At 66.5% G+C, this 16457-nt stretch overlaps 1 protein-coding gene across 1 annotated transcript; it reads left to right on the top strand.

Annotated features, from left to right (window-relative positions):
- The first annotated feature begins 1283 nt into the window (after positions 1-1283).
- On the top strand, positions 1284-7302 carry MIDN (midnolin). Its single transcript, XM_006897939.1, has 7 exons — positions 1284-1516; positions 2445-2532; positions 2686-2748; positions 4886-5194; positions 5388-5526; positions 5758-6030; positions 7043-7302. The coding sequence occupies exons 1-7, from the start codon at positions 1284-1286 to the stop codon at positions 7300-7302; spliced, it is 1365 nt and encodes a 454-aa protein (XP_006898001.1).
- Positions 7303-16457: the final 9155 nt, after the last annotated feature.

The raw sequence follows: 16457 nt of genomic DNA, 5'->3' as shown, positions 1-16457 counted from the left end.
GTGGCCTCAGTTTCCCCGGCTGCGCGGCCGAGGGCTTCAGATCCTCGGGCCTCCCGGCCGGCCCGCAACCCTGCCCCCTCCACCCGCCGCAGCGACCCTTCCCCCGGCCCCGGGCCGCGCTGCCCGGCGGCGCCAGCAGAGGGAGCGCCAGCGCTGCTGACTCACCGCAGCCCCGAGCGGCGCGGGCGGGCGCAGCTGGGGACGCCGCGTCACGTCATGGCTCGGGCGGGCGCGTCTCGGGACGCTGGCCCGGCTCGAGGGACTGGGGCGGTGGGGACAGGGGGTGACACCGCCCGGAAGAGGCCCTGTACTCGGGCCACTAACCGGGCACCTGGACCCGCGCCTCCCGGCCGCCCGGGACGGAAGGGCCTGGTCAGGCCCCCGGGCTAGCCCCCTAGCATAAAGCGCCGGGCTGCTGTCGCTTCCGCTAGCCGCTGCTTCCCGGACCAACGCTCGGGGGCTGCACATCCACTTCCTCCCACACCCTCCTCTCCCCGGCAGTCACTCCGGACAATGGCGTGCGACCCCCTCCCCAAGGCCGTGCCCTCCTAGGGGAGGGGCGCAGACGAGCCGCCGAGGGCCCCAGCCTCCGGGCCGGCCCTTTGTTGCGGGCGCCGGCCCTTATGAATGGCCCGGGGGGCGGGGGTCGCGGGGGCGTCCCGCAGCGGCGCCAGCCCCGCCTCTGCCGCGCTCCTCTTGGTCGTGCGAGAGCCGGGGGCGGGGAGAGGGCGGGCCTCCCTGCCACGTGGGGGAGCACCCGGGCGGCCCTGATTGGCTGTGACGCGCGGCCGTCAGAGCCGTGATTGGCCGGCGCGCAGCCGGCGGAGTAAGTAGTGAATGGGAGGGGGCGGCGGCCCCGCCTCTTCGAACGTTGATACATTATAACTTTTTTTTCGTGTTACTTTCACCCCCAGATCCTCTGAGCGGCGGCGGCGGCTGTTGCTAAGGGAGGGGACGCGGGGCCAGTGCGGCCGGAGTGCAGACCTCACGGAGCGCGTCTGACCAGGGCGCGACGCCCCCTTCTCGAGGACCACCCCCGCGCCAGGCCCGCCTCGCCGCCCCCACCCCGGAAGGTGCCCGGACAAACTGACGCGACCCGGAGGATCTCTCGGATTTGGGGCTGGGGATTGGCCTCTGCTGGCACCTTCTGGGCCCACGAACTCCTGGAGTAGCCGGCTTCGGGAAGACCCCGCCGCCCCCCAGTTTCCTCCCGGCGGCAGCGAGGATACCCACGGAGAGAGCTCCCCGGCGGCCGCGGCGCAGCCCCCTAGCGCGGGGTGGGGATGGAGCCGCAGCCCGGCGGCGCGCGGAGCTGCCGGCGCGGGGGCCCCGGCGGTGCCTGCGAGCTGGGCCCGGCGGCCGAGACGGCGCCCATGAGCCTGGCCATCCATAGTACGACGGGCACTCGCTACGAGCTGTCGGTGCCGCCCGACGAGACGGTCGACGGGCTGCGCAAGCGGCTGTCCCAGCGCCTCAAAGTGCCCAAGGAGCGCCTGGCGCTGCTCCACAAAGACACGTAGGTGCCGCGCCGCCCCCGCGCCCGCCCCGCCGCCCCTCCAGGTCCCGGCCCCCGGGCGGGAACAAAGAGCGCGCGGCGCAGGGAAGGAAGGGGGCGGCCAGACGGGGGGCGGGGGCGCGCCGCGCGCTCTCGGGCGCCCTCTGCTCAGCCTCGCCTGCCTGGGGTCCCCTCCCCCGCCTGGGGTCGCCGCACAAAGGCACCTTCGGGGGAGCTCCCCAGCCGAGCCGCGGGCCCCCTGGGAGATGGCAGGAGTCCCAGGGCCGCCGGGGGGTCGTGGGGGTGGGGGGCGCGCGCGCCCCCGCCTCTTCCCGAGTCCGCCCGGCTTCCGCATCTGCTCGGCGGCCCCCTGTGCGTTTGTCTGTCTCTCCCCCTCTGCCGCTCCGCGTGTTTTTGCCCCCCTTTGTTCTCGCCACCGAGCGCTCGCCGCTCGCTCCCCCTCCCACTTGGTATTTAAATCGCCTGCAGCCCGGGGAGCCCTCCCCCCGCGGGCCTCCGGGGACATGCAGTGTCCATCCCCAGCGGAGGGGCCCCTGTGGGGAGGGGCGAGGGGGGAGGGTCTCCTTTGTCTGAGCTGCGGCGGCCTGCGCCTGGGAGGGAGGAGGGGGAGCGGGCCAGCGCAGCCCCTGAAGGCCCCCCCCACCGCAGATCGCTGGGGTGTGAGCGCGCCGGGCCGCCTGGGGGGGGGGTACGGAGCCAGAGGTGACCAAGTCCCTCGTGGAGGCTCAAAGAGGGTCCTGCGTCTGGAGTTGGGATTCCGGCCCGAGGGGTTCCAACTGCCTGGGTGGGCGCCTCGGAGCGCGCCTGGACCTGGCAGCCAGGAAGGGTGGGGGTGGGAGCCGCATCCCCTGCGCCCCCCCCCGCCCCCCGCCGGCTTCCGCGTCCCCGTGTCGGCTCCCGAGTCTCACCCTCTTCCTTCCGCCCCCAGCCGCCTCAGTTCGGGGAAGCTGCAGGACTTCGGCGTGGGGGATGGAAGCAAGCTGACGCTCGTACCCACAGTGGAGGCCGGCCTCATGGTAAATGGCCGCCCCGGGTGGTGTGACCTGGGGGCCCAGCCGCAGTGGCCAGCCCCTCCCGCCTCACTTCCACCGCACCCCCCCACCCCCGTGTCCCCCCACCGTCCCCCAGGCGGCAGTTCCCGCACTCAGGTGCTGTCCCTCCCCCTCTAGTCCCAGGTCTCCCGGCCGGAGCAGTCGGTGATGCAGGCCCTGGAGAGCTTGACCGAGACCCAGGTAAGACCCTCGCTCGTCTCCTCCACTGAGTGGGGGGTGGGACGGGGCACTGGGGCCACTGGAGGCCTGTTGGTGTCCAGGCAGGGCCGCGAGCCAGGCTTTGCCCCGCCTCTGTCAGCTTGGCCTGACCGCCTGGCCTCCTCCTGGCCACCTGACCTTGAGTTCTTTCTCTCCCACGGTGGCCGCCATGGGGAGAGGGGGGCACCGTTTTTCACAAACCTGCCTGCAGGTGACCTTGACCCAGGCCTCACACCAGCCCCACACCCTCGCCCCACCCACTGTGGCTTCCCCAAAGTGCAATCCGGGGTGGTTTTTACTTCTCAGGTTTTTGCTGGGGTGGGGGCAGGAACGGGAAGGGAAGGGCTGGCCTGGGTGACACCTCCTTCCGCCTGCTGTGACCCCGTTGTGCGGGGTGGGGAGTCACCTCACACCCCTCCCCCTCTGCCCTTTGTTCTCAGCCCCGAGGGGCGGGGGCGGGGGCGTCCGCTGCGCCTTGCCGGGCACAGACAGGATGTTAGGAAATTATTTAGTAACTTGGAGGAGGCCGTCTAGGGGGCACCGGGCTGGCCCCCACCCAGCTCTGCAGTTTTGTTTCGACTTTTGCTTCCCTTCCTCCTTCCTTCATTTTTGGGCGGTGGCGGCCCTCCCCCTCGCGGCTCTGGCCACCTCCCAGCAGCTGACACGGCCTGGCAGTCCCTCCTTGGGCGGGGTGGAGGAGCCCGCGAGGGGGTGGGAAAGATCCTGGGCCTCCCCAGTCGCGCCCTCCCCAGCCAGGCCCTCGGAAAACCTGCTCGGCGGCTTCTTGCAGGGGGAGGGCGCTGGCCTCCCTGTCTGGCCTCTTGCCCCCTCCCCAGCATGTAGGGTCTTGCCCAGAGCAGCCCCAAGAGAGGGAGGGGTCTCGGAGCCAGGTGGTCTCCTGCCAGATTAGGGGGCTGGTGGTCTCCAGCAGCCACAGCGCGTGACTTCCTGGGGCGAGTGTGGACAGCTCTCTCCTGTTGGCTGTCTGTCGCACAGGCTGTGGTTGGCAGGGGCCCCCCGGCAGGCTGGGTTCACATCCGCCCAGGATGCCTGCGTCAGTAGGGGGGGGCGGGAGCTCGGGGCGGGGTGACAGCCCCCTGGGGCCACGTCCTGCCTGGCTCAGTCAGGGCCACATGCCCTCTCCAGGGAGGAAGTTGCAGGGGGGCTTGCCTAGCTGCTAGAGGCCACCCTGATCCCTTCCTGCAAGGTTGTCGTGCCTGAGGGACTGAGACGGCACCCTGTACCCCCTCCCACTCCCCACGGCCCCCATGCAGAGAAGGCGCTGGGTGGAGAGGGAGGCAGGCTGGAGTGACTCATCCCGAGCTGTGTCAGTTCTCAGAAACCTCCGCCCCCCATCCTGGCCTCTGGGGAGAACCAGGCGGTGGCCAGGCACGGAGGAGGGGGGCTCCCTGAGACCCATGAGGGCGCAAGGGCAGAGGCACCCGCACCCACTCCACCCTGGGACCCCGTGAGGGGGGGTGGGGCCTGGGCAGACTTCTCTATGGAGCCAAAGGGGGAGGGACACAGGCCCGGGGGAGGGGTCAGGGCCCCCCTCCCCTGGTGGCACCACCCCTCAGCCTCCGCCCCGCCCAGGACAGATAAATATTTATCTTGAGAAAGCAAAGGTTAGGATGGAAGAATTTGCACAGGAATTCCACCCACTCTGACTGGGTGCTGAGCCGGGATGGGGCCACAGCAGGTCCCCCTCAAGTTCAGGGACACAGAAAACGGGCTGGAAAGGGTGGGGCAGTGGTGAGAATTGAGGGTTATTCTAGGGCAGGACCCGCAGCTGGGCCCCACCCCCACTGGATTCCTCCTTGCCTTTAAGAACCCAACTGGCCAGGGAGGCCTACATTCCCGCTGACCCGCCTCTGTCCCCCCCGTCCCCCCCCCCCCCCCCCACAGCCCCATGCGGGACCCAGGCCAGGCCGGGCTGGCGGAGGCAGCTTCCGGAAATATCGATTCCTTATATTTAAGCATCCGTGGCACCGACAGGGACCCCAGAACCCAGAGAGGGGCAGCGAGAGGCCCCAGGTCACACAGCGTGGGGACAGGGCTGGGCTGGGCTAGGGGCACTGGGGACCAGGCTTGGCGCTAACAGGCCGCGTTTCCTCCACAGGTCAGTGATTTTCTGTCGGGCCGTTCGCCACTGACCCTGGCCCTGCGTGTGGGTGACCACATGATGTTTGTCCAGCTGCAGCTCGCGGCCCAGCATGCCCCGCTGCAGCATCGCCACGTCCTTGCTGCCGCTGCTGCTGCTGCCTCCCGGGGAGACCCCAGCACAGCAGCTCCGGTGTCCTCACCATGCCGGCCTGTGTCCAGTGCTGCCCGTGTCCCCCCCGTGCCCAGCAGCCCTGCCCCTACGTCTCCCTCACCAGTCACAGCCGGCTCCTTCCGGTCTCACTCAGCCTCCAGTTCCTGCCCCAAGGTGAGCCCCCAGGTGGGGTTCACCTGGGACCCCAAGGGGTGGACTGTCCCAGTGTCTTGGGGAGAAAGTGGCCTCAGAACCCCACACTGGACCCTCACTTCAAGGCCCAGTGACACCATGGGGCTGGGCTATCCTGAACCCTGGCCCCCGAGATAACTTTTCGTACTCCAAACCAACCTTTCGCTCCTGTCAGCAGGTGGACTGCGCTCCGCCTGTGAGTGGGACCACGACCACCCCAGGGGCCAGCCCCGCTCCCCGGCCCCGGAAGCCTGGCGCCGTCATCGAGAGCTTCGTCAACCACGCTCCAGGAGTCTTCTCAGGAACCTTCTCCGGTAGGTGGTCACTGAGGGCCTGGTCACTGACCGCTGAGGGCCTGACCGTGTGGGGCTGGGCACACGCACTGAGCCCCGTGGGCTTGTCCTTCACGGCCATTCCTGCCTCACCTCAGAGCTTGCACGCACAGGGTCACACAGGTGGTTCTTGGGGTGACGTGCTGGTTCCCACCCCCTCACATGTCTGTGGACCCCCAGAGTGTGTGCTCATCGTGCTCCCCCTCTCTGCAGGCACACTGCACCCCAACTGCCAGGACAGCAGCGGGCGGCCGCGGCGTGACATTGGCACCATCCTGCAAATCCTCAATGACCTCCTGAGTGCCACGCGGCACTACCAGGGCATGCCCCCCTCGCTGACCCAGCTGCGCTGTCACGCCCAGTGCACACCCGCTGCACAGGCCACCGACCTCGCCCCCAAGTCTACCTCCTGTGAGAAGCTGCCCGCTGTGTCCCCCACCTCCCTGCTGCAGGGCCAGAGCCAGATCCGGATGTGCAAGCCACCCAGCACGTGTGCCCCAGGTGAGCCTGCGCCCCAGGTGGTGAGCGTGCATCCCTCTCAAGGCTCCTCTGTGAGCTCCAGGCTCCACAGCTGACCAGCCAGGGCTGAGGGCACCAGCTGCTGCCTCCCCCGCCGGGCCAGAGCTGCAGAGAAGGGACCATGTGTGTGTGGACACAAAGTGTCCTTGTCCGTTCCCAAGGGGGTCCCTGCTCACTTCCTCCTTACCACCGCCACCCCCACTCCACCCTGTCCAGATGGCGTTGGGCCACTATGAATAGCCAAGTGAGGGCCAGCGGGGGGAGGGGGTCTGTGTGAGATAGATCTTGGCTGTTGAGCTGTAATCCTCCCCCTAGCAGGCACAGGTTGGGGTCCCTACTCCTTAAAAGTGGGTTCTCTCATTTAAAGTCTGCTCTTGGGCCCGGTCCTGAGCAGAACCCTGGGGACACAGAGAAGTGGAAGTCAGGCCCCTCACGCTGCCTTGGACACCCCATTCAGTCAGGATGGCCTGAGAGAGGGCACAACCCACCGAAGTCACAAAGATCCTGTTACTCTGGTCACAGGATTGTGGCCACATACACGGCCTCGAGTTTCAGGGCTTCCAGATGCACGGTCAGGGCTGACCGGATCGGCTTCTAAGCACTTGACTGCTTACTGAACGTGGCAATTCAAGTTCACACAGAAGCACTGAGCTCAGACCCGAAAGCCTCGAGCCCAGTCCTCACAGCGGATCCCTGATGTCAGACACTGAGGCCTAACAGAGCCCAGTCCTGTCACACGCCCTGGGGTGGTCAGCAGTCAGATGGGACTGACCACAGGATCCTGCAGCCCCTGGGGTCACACGCTGGCCAGAGTCGGGCTTGGATGCTGACCAGAAAGCCCACCCAGCGACTCTGGGGGAATGGCCACCTGGGAAAACCTCGAAGGGGACGCTCTGCAGTCAGTCCTACCTGTAGAGGCCATGCCACTCTTGGTGCTTCCTCTCAGACCTGGGGGTCATGGTCGTCCGTTCTGTTGCAGGTGACCGCCTGCGGCAGACAGAGAACCGGGCCACACGCTGCAAAGTGGAGCGGCTCCAGCTGCTACTGCAGCAGAACCGACTGCGCCGGAAGGCACGTCGCGACGCCCGCGGGCCTTACCACTGGCCCAGCCGGAAGGCCGGCCGCAGTGACAGCCCCAGCGGCCCCGGCGAGGCGGCCAGCCTAGGCCTCGACTTTGAGGACTCCGTCTGGAAGCCGGAAGTGAACCCCGACATCAAGTCTGAGTTCGTGGTGGCTTAAGGGCAGCTCCTCAGCCCAGTGGCCAGGTCCCGGGCACAGCGGAGACGCAGTGGGCAGCACTGCAGGACCTCCTCCCGCGGCCAGCTCAGCGCGACCTTCGCCCTTTCCTACGATGCTCACCAAGGTGTCCGGGACACTGGGCAGGAGGCCCCACGGTGCCGCCCCTCAGCTCCCGCCGCCGCCCACTCCCCAGCCCCAGAGATGGAGAAGTCCAGCCAGATGGCGAGGAGGAAGCCTCCCCCCGCCCCTTCAGCTCCGCTGCCTCCCTCCCATTCAGGTTCAGAGTCACAAATTCTCGATGCCTCATGCACTTTATGGGGACAGGAGGGGCCCAGAGACCCCTGTCCCGCCCCCACCAAGCTTCAGGCTTGCAGCCACCGGGTCCCAGATGAGTGTGCTGATTGGCGGGTCCCCTCTGTCCTCTCCATTCTTCCTTCGCTGGTTGCTTTGGGTTTTGGTGGTGTGTTTTTTGTTTTGTTTTTCCTTTTTAAATAAAAAAACAAACGAAAGCCGTTTTTGGGGTTAGGCCCAGGGCCTGCCCAGGGGTTCCGGCCCTGGTGCTGGGCCCTCCTGCCTGGAAAGGACACGGGGCACGGGGACAGACCTCTTGCGGTCCACACGGGCCATTCACTGTGCTTGTCCTCAAACCTCGTCCCCTCTGACCTCCTGGGCTTGGGGTATTTATAGACTTTCTGACTGAGCCAATAGTGGGGTGGGGGCCTGGGGAGGCACCCTGGTTGTCCTGTGGGACGGGCGAGGACCGCCTCTGCCGCTCACCTGGGTGCCCACACCCCACTGACCTGAAGGGGAGGGTGCTGAGCTGTGAAACCCTGGGCAGGACAATGGTGTGTAGCATTAACCCCCTTGGGGGGGGTCGCTGCTGGTCTAATTTGGGCCCCCCCACACTCAGAGCCCAGGCCCCGGGGGGTCTGCAGGTCCCCCTGCCCCAGGGCATTGGGACAAGCCCCCAACCAGGCCCTTTCAAAGTAGGTGGACTTTTTTTTTCCAATTCACTTTGTTTTTTACTGCGAATGGGGATGCTGGGCCCTGCCCCACACCTTTCCTGTCTGTCTGTCCCAGCCTCACCTGTCTTGTGCCCTTCTCCCACCCTGCCCTGCTTGTCCCCTTACCTGTAGGTGAGTCCCACCTCACCCCGTCACGTGTTTAACGGTTTCAGATGTGAACATCATGTGTTACTGTAGCTCTGTACATTTTTTTGTGGGGGGTGGGCAGGGAGGGCTTGGGGGATCAAGGGGTTTCCCCCCCTTTGTTTTTGTTTTTCAAGAAAAAAGGGGCACATTTGTTTTTCCAAGAACTGCCTTGGGTTCCTATTTAAACGTGTGTTGTTTTGTTTTTTAAACCATTTTTAAATAGCGTCTGTGCCTCCGCGGGCCAGAGGGCAGAGACCCCAGGCAGGGGTGGCCCGCCCCCTCTGTCCTCACCAGGGCCCCCCAAGAAAGCATTACCTGCCCTTGGGGGTTGGACTGTGGGGGTCCCGGAACCCTGCGTGAGTTTCCAGTATGAAAAGATGAAATTGAGAAAGAAAACCGCCTTGATTTCATGTAATAAACAAAAAATGAAAGAAGAAAAGATTTTCTGGGTCTTTTAGGGGCCCTGGTGGTGGGGTGGGAGGCACTGACCACGAGGGCCTTGGTGTGTGCTGAGAGGAGGGTGGGAGGGGGAGGCGCTTTCCTGCCTAAGGGGAAGGTGAGGGGGTGTTATCAGTGGGGATGGGAAGTGGGGTGCCCAGGGGAGGGGAGCTTTCATCCTGGAGTGGTTCCCACGCCCCCTCCCTAGCCTCAGGAGGCAGGAAGCTGCCTGAGGAAGGAGGGAGGGGCAGGCCACTTCCTGGTATGAGGAGGCCAGGCCCTTCCGATGGGTGTGGGGGCACAGGCCTGCCCTCTTGCCTGCCCTGGCTGGCCCTTCACCTACCTAGCCTCAGAGTCCAGGTCTGGGGAGCGGGGCTGTGCAGAGAGGAGGGGGCTCCGTGGGCTTGGGAGACGAGGCTGTTAGCTCGGCCCCAGAAGCAGGAGGGGGCTGTGGACTGGCTCATGGGTCAAATTGAGGGAGTCACAGAGTGGGTGGTCCCCAATCCTTTAAGTGGCTCGGGCTGGCATCATGGGCTGGCATTCTAGGCCTCAGCCCTGCTCTGCATGCCGGCACCCTGGCCGAGCCACCAGTACCAACCTGTCAGGCATTACCCAGGTGGAACCCAGTGCCAGGGACACTCCTATCCCCTGGCTTAGCTCGGGGACGTCTTGGCCCAGCAGGGCTCCTGCCCAGCGTCCACCATGGCCACGGGACGTGCAAGCAGGGACCCTTCTCAGCCTGCGGCTCCCTGAGAGGTGCTAGCCCCTTCCCTGAGTCTGATGATAGCCTGAGAACGATGTGCCCATTTTAGACATGAGGAATCTGAAGCTGCTATACTCGGCCCAGAAGGTTCTGTATCTGTGATGTTGTGTGGTCCTGACTCCCACCTGAGACTGACATCTGCCCTAGTAGAGGAACCCCAGGGGGCCACTCCCAGACCATCCTGTACCTGCCGGATACCCACAGCAGGAGGATGGCCTGGGCCCTCGGCTGACCGTGGACGGGAGGCCTCAGGTTAGGGCCAGGCTCTGTGTTGCCTGGCCAAGGTCACGAGGCCAGCTGAGGCGGCTTGAGGTCAACTGTGGTCACAGGCAGGGTGAGGCCCAGGAAGAAGGATGCTGACAGAAGGGCCTGAATCACTGGACTGTCCCAGATGCCCCTCCCCACACTTCCTTCCACGACCCTGGGGCCAAGAAGTCCTGGGGGTTCTGATGGGTCACAGCTCTGCCCTGGAGGTCTGAGGGGACATCATGAGTACTGGGTGGTCAGAAGACACACGATGCCCCTGATGCCGGTCTGCTGAGGGTCCTGCATGGGGCCTAGCTGGAAACCTGCTGGGTGACCAGTGCTCCACTGCCCTCTTCCCGCTCAGCGTCCTCCCGGGGCATGTCTGCGCCGGCCCAGACCCGGCCCAGCCTAAGCGGTGGGGCGATCAGAGGGGCGACGGAGGCCACCTAGGAGCTGGACAGACGAAAGGTACACTGAGTCCGGAGCACAGGGCATCGGAGGGGCGGGCCGGCCCCGCACCACCCCCCTCCATTGAGGAAAAAGCTGAATGGGAGGGGGCGGCTCCGGAACCCGCGGGGATGGAAACGCGGTTTCCAGGGCAACGCACCGCGCTACGGGGTTGACGTCACCCCAGCCCCCGACTGCGCGTCCGGAGGCCCAGGCCCCGCCCACCAGGGGGGAGCAGCTTCATTGGTGGTTGCGCAGCCCGTATCTCGACCCGCGCCAATAAGAGCGCGGGGTTGCCCTTCGGGGGCGGGACGTCGACCCAGCTGCGGCGAGTGCGCACGCGCGGGCGCCCCTCCCCCTCCCCCCCCGCCAGGACTGCAAACTTGGGGGCGGGAGATGCAGCTGAGGGTCTGACGGCTGCGGCGGGACCTGGACGGAAGAGGGGGCGTAGCCGGGGGCGCCTCACGTGGACCCCGGCACAGGCACGCTCACGTGCGCCCCTCCTTGCACAGCCAGCCGTTTCCTGCTGCCCCCACGTGCCGGACCCCAGGCCGTGGGCCGGCGAGTCGCGCCGGGGCTGCAGCGGAAGCCGGGGCTTGGGGCCTAGGGCTTTGGCACAGGCGTAGGAGTTTGCCAGTAGCTGGAGGGCAGGGTGCCCTGCTCAGCATGAGAGCTGGGAAGAAAACAAGCACCCCAAGTCGGTGACTTGAGGGATGACGTGGGGACCCGGGAGCAGCGGGGTGTGCAAGTAGGGGAGGCGCCGGGACCCTCTGCTCGGGCAGCGTCGGGGTAGCGCGCGTGGAGACGCGGCGCGCTCGGGGCAGGTGGCGGGGCCGGGGCGGAGGCCGAGGACGCGTGAGTGTCGGAGCGAGACCCCCACGGTTACTGCTGTCCGGCCGGGCCGGGACCGCTGAGAGCCCAGACAGGGCAGGAGCTCCTTTGCTAAGAGTGGGGCGCACGCTAAACAAACCCATGGGCGGAAGAGTAGGGCGGGTTGGGAGCCTCGGTCCAAGGCGGTGACCTCACAGGTGAGCAGTGACCGACCAGGCGGTGGGCGGACAGGCCAAGGACACTGGGGGTCACGTCTTCCCTTGAGGCCAAGTCCTGGGTGGCGCTGTCACAGGGAAGCAACTTTTTAAATGCCCAGGGCCCCGGCCAGGCAGGGTCTTGGGGAGGGCAGCCCCCATGAAGGAGCCCTCTGGGGAACGGGTGCCCGCCTCTGCACTCCCAGCACAATCGGGGTGCACGGGAGCACACGCCTCCGCCCGGCCTGGGGTGGCTTGGGAATGGGTGTTGCCAAGCTGGAGCCTGGGGACGCCGCCATCCGTGGCTCTGGGCTTGGGGCCCAACCCAGGATCCGCCTTCAGCCCGCCACCTGGGACAGGTGAGCGGCCCAGCCCGCTGGCGGGGGAGAGACAGTCGCCCTCCCTGCTCCCCCTCCGGCTCTTTGTCTCTTCTGGGCCACCTCGGTTCGCTCCCCCTCCCGCCCCCGGCCGGCCCCTCCCGCCCCCTTGCGCCTGCCCCTCCAGCTGGCCCCCTCCACCCTTTTCCCCGTGTCCCTGTCTTTGCTTTGTCTCGTCAGCTCGCTGCCTCCTCTATTTCTGTCTGTCTCCAGTTCTCAGTCTCGTCTATTTTTGTCTGTCCCTGTCCCACCATCTCCTGCCTCGTTCCTGGCCCCTCCTCCACTTCCGCCCCCTCTGGGGGGCCCCCCTCCCTCACCCTGCAGCATTCCAGCCTCCACGCAGGTCCTCCCCGCGGCCCAGGATGGAGGGGGTGGGCTGGGACGGGATCCGAAGTCGAGGGGGCGGAGCAGAACAGAGGGTGAGCACCCCAGGCACTCCGGAATGCCTGAGCGGCAGCCCTGTCATGATGGTCACCCTGCAGGCAGGCCACTGGCCCTGGCCGCTGAGACAGCTGGTTACAGCTGCTGCACACACTGGACGCACAGCCCAGCAGACAACCCCCCCCCAGAGGCTGACAGAAACCCTCTAATTCGCCCCCAGGAGTTAGGCCACTCAACCCAGCTAGCTGGGCGACCCCCATCACAGCCCAAGGTCGGGCACCTCCTTGCCAGAGTGTGCTCTCTCTTCTTTCCACACAGAAGCCCCCACTTGGTCCCACTGACCCACCATAGCACTCAACGCCCCAGCTTCAGTGACCTCAAACACCCCTACTTGCAGCTTGGGCCCAGACCTTTCCGTAAGAACCCTGAAATAGTAGGTCACACTCAGGAGCCCAGACAGGCAGACTCCCGCCCAGCACCCCGCCTCCACCACATACAGGTCCTCTCTCCGAGAAGCCACCATGTCCACTCCTGCTGCTGGTCATCTGTGGGGTTCAGCTCAGGGGGTGTTCCCGAACCCCTTCTGTCCAGACGGAGGCCTCTGGACAAGGAAGTCTGATGGGAGCACTGAACTTTGAGTAGAGGAGCCAGTTCTGTGTGGCCTGAAATTTCAAGAAGCCCAGCTTAGCTGCCCCCTCTATTGTGACTGTCCCCTGTGATGCCCATTTCTCAGATGAATATAATTGAGATCCAGACAGAGGGCCATGGCTGACTTGTCATAGTCGGACCCTGAAGTTCCAGCAAGCTGCCTGGTCTGGGCCATGGGCCCAACCTTCCCTGAACATCAGAGCCTCCAGGGGCTGGGATTTGTGGTCCATGAAGGCAGACGACGCCCCTGGGCTTGTGTACCTACTGTGTGCACTGGCATCCTGACGCCTGCTTGCTGTCCAGAGGTCACTGTCCATCTGTCCACCTGCCCGTTGCATGGCATCCCTGAGCAGGTTCCTTCTGCATATCCACGTGTGTGGCCCCTGTACGGGCCCCACCGCCATGTGGCCAATGGTGTGAAGACATAGGACTGCAAGGATAGAAGGGGGCCCTGGGCAGCAACCCTGACGCTTGGGGCGCTCTGAGCCCTGTCCCTCCTCTGGTCACAGTCGCTGATGGGTTGTGCCATCCTGGGGCACCCCTGGAGTCTCTAGTACCCCAAATGTGCTTGGTGTGCTGTGGGTAAGAGGTATAGCTACTGCCCCGATCTCTCCCTGACCCCCATGGGGCCTGTCTAGACATCTCAGTACAAGGGACCTCTGCTCATGCCCCTGGGGACAGCGTGAGGACAGAAAGAGCAAGCAAATGTGTGAGCTCATGGGCACGTGTCCAAGTAATGAGTGCATCCGTGGGGCCAGGTCACTGCACAAGGTACCCACGTGGCAGGCGTGGTGGACTGCGGTGGGCACCACCTGTAGGTCGGACCCAGCTAGTGTGTGAGCGCGCGCGCGCGTGTGTGCGTATGGCCCCTCTGCCCAGGCGGGGGTGGCGGCCCTCTCCTTTCGGCCCCGCAGAACACTTAGGCCTCCCTCTTCGCATTCCAGGGCCTTGAGTCAGGGCGGGGGGGCCTGAGTCACTGTGCCTCCTCCCCTGCGGACTTCCACCACTGAGACCTCAGCACGCATGCAGGCCCACCTCACCCTCCGAATTGGGTGCAGGTGGGAGCTGGGGCGAGGCAGGTGGAACCCTTGCTCTGCTGGGCGTCTGGCCTCTTTCCTAGGCTCCTCCGCCCTCGGAGGCCCTGGCTTCTGCTGACGCACAGCACGCGTTCCCGCTGCGGGGTATGAGTCACGCTACAGCAGGGTACATGTGGTCCCCGCTCACCCGAGTCCTGCACAGTCTTGTCCCCGGTTGCTCCGGTATCCGGCTTCCCGGGTTCGAGCACACAGAGCCCCACGCGGACGCGCACGCAGGGCCCGGGTTTCCCAGTCTGTGCGCCCACGGCGCACGTGCGCGCGCACGCATGGAGTCACAGCCGCGCCGCGTCCCCGCCCCCATCCCTGGCTCTGGGCCCGCGCCCCCGCCCCGCGGCCGCCAGGTGTGCAGTGCGGCCCCCGCCCGCCCGGCCGGGAGGGAGGGGCGCTAATTACGCGGCCCCAGGGTCCCCCCCACGCGCCTTTCATCCGGGCGCGCCCGACCATGGCCAGACGCTCATTACGCCTCCCGCCCGGTCATTAGCGGGTCGGGGGGGAGGCCCGGCGTCCGGCAGGTCCGACCCGCGGGGAGGGCGGTGCGGGAGGCGCGGCCCGCCCCGGTTTCCATGGCGACGCCGGGGCGGCTGGACGGGCACCTATGGGCTGGGGAGGGGGTGCTTGGAGCCAGGGGTCGCTGGTAAAGAAGTAGCTGAGCCCGCGGGACCCACCCTGTTCTCCGACCTCATGCGGGTGCCAGCCCTCCTGTGGGCGAGGCCCCCCTGTGTCCACGCGCCTGGGTACCCACTCCTCGCGGGGTACAGGGACCAAAGTCCGTGCAGTGGCTGTCCGGGGCCAGTGGGACTGCAGGCGCAAGGGGAGCCCGTACAACTCCTGAGACAAAGGCCGTCTGGGGCCAGTGGGGACTGGGGGTGCAAGGGCGGCCCAGAGGAGCCTGGACACCGGGCGCGCCAGGCCCGGGCCTGCGTGATAGGCTGGGGGGCAGCGCCACCTCGTGTCCTGCACTTGGCACGCCTCGTCCCTCGTCGCCGCGGTGTATGAGGGTGGAGCCCGCGCCCCCCGACAGCCGCACGACAGCGAGTGACAGCGCACGCAGGCGTGGGTACCGGGGTGCGCAGGCTCCGCGGTAGGGAGCACCACTAACTCCAAGGTTGCAGGGTGAGTGAGTGAATGAATGAATGGAGGAGAGTCACTGGACCTGGCGAGTCACAAAACCAGGACCGGGCCGAGCTGCAGACCCAGAGGACGGTGTGCGGCGGGGCCGGAGGCAGGCCACCTAGTTGGCGCGGGTCAGAAAGGACGACCTGCGTTGCTCTTGCCCCTCTGACGCTGCTGTGCGTGGGCCCCCCCACCTCGGCTGCTGAGGTGCAGTTTCTCACCGTGCCTTTTAATAGCCAGCCTGCGTTGAGGGGCTGACGCAGAAGCTGCTGCTGACGACGAGGAGTTGCACGGGGCGGGGTAGTGAGGTGCAGGGGGCGGCGATGACTCACGCAGCTGCCACCTGGGGGAGGGGACCCAAGCTGATGTTCAAGGGCCCTGGAAGGCTTGTGCATGCCTTTGTCTCCCTGCTGGGAGGGGTCAGTAGCAAAGGGCACTTTTCCCCTGCCCCATGGGGGTCTGCTCCCCGGAGCTGTCTTTGGTGCAGGTGGGTGGGTACTGGAACTGGCTTTGCTCACCCCCCCCCCAGAAGCAGGGGACAGTGGGCCAGAGAAGGCAGCCAGGCAGAGCCAGTGGTCACCATAAAGTAGGACCATAAAGGCCCTGGGTAGTGGCCTTGGGGATGACGATCCTGGCAGAACTGCTTCCCATGATGATAGCTGAGGTCTTGGGAACCCTTAATGTCCCCCCAAAACAGGAGATGTCTCTGGGGAAGACATGAACGGCAGAGGAGCGTCACAGAGGACGCCTCGCCTGGCTCGGGCTCAGGGTTGGGGCGTCAGGTGAGGGTTAGGGTGTGGAAGGCACCGGGAGCAAGGGTGAAATGTGGGGTTCGGAGACTTCGGGCCTTGGGGGCCAACGTGGGAAAGCCTGCGTGTTGGGTAGATCGAGTGGTGTATGAGGCGGTGCGGGGTCCTGGGGAAACTCGGGTCTTTGGTGGGGAGACTGGGGTCTAGGGCGAGGTCGGTCTGCGGACGCCTGCCGGGTGCCCACTAACGAAGCTGGGCTCTGACCAGCCCGAGCCGGGTCCTCTTTGTTCCCGCAGGCGCGGAGAAGTGGGTCAGCTCCGCCCCCACTCTGGCCACGCCCCCCGCGGGCGGAGCTGCGGGCTGCAGGCCGGAAGCGGCCCCGCCAATCACGGGGCGCGGGGCACGCAGGGCGCGAGGGGCGGAGCCTGCGCCGGCCCGGCCCCCCCCTCGTCTCATGAATATGAGTCGCGGCCGCGGAGCGCTCCGCCGCGGATTGGCTAGCGCGGCTTGGCGGGGCGGGCCCGGGGCGGGGCCCGGCGGCGGCGTACTTAAGGCCGGGCTGCGGCGTGCCCCCCCCTCACTCGCGCGTTAGGAGGCTCGGGTCGTGGTTCTGCGCCGTCTTCCCGCCCGCGTCAGGGACCTGCCCGGCTCAGTGGTGAGGGCCCTGGCGGCGGAGTCCGAGGCGTCCCGCCGGGGGCAGGCCAGGCGGGGCCGCGGCGA

The sequence above is a fragment of the Elephantulus edwardii genome, unplaced genomic scaffold, assembly GCF_000299155.1.
Source record: "Elephantulus edwardii isolate Elephantulus edwardi_28Jun2011 unplaced genomic scaffold, EleEdw1.0 scaffold00217, whole genome shotgun sequence".
NCBI classification, from domain to species: Eukaryota; Metazoa; Chordata; class Mammalia; order Macroscelidea; family Macroscelididae; genus Elephantulus; species Elephantulus edwardii.
This window is presented reverse-complemented; position numbering and strand designations above follow the sequence as displayed.

Coding starts and splice junctions, on each gene's coding strand:
- MIDN (XM_006897939.1), top strand. CDS start 1,284: ATGGAGCCGCAGCCCGGCGGCGCGCGGAGCTGCCGGCGCGGGGGCCCC. Junction 2,749..4,885: donor AGAGCTTGACCGAGACCCAG/GTAAGACCCTCG, acceptor TTTCCTCCACAG/GTCAGTGATTTTCTGTCGGG. Junction 6,031..7,042: donor CCGGATGTGCAAGCCACCCA/GCACGTGTGCCC, acceptor GTTCTGTTGCAG/GTGACCGCCTGCGGCAGACA.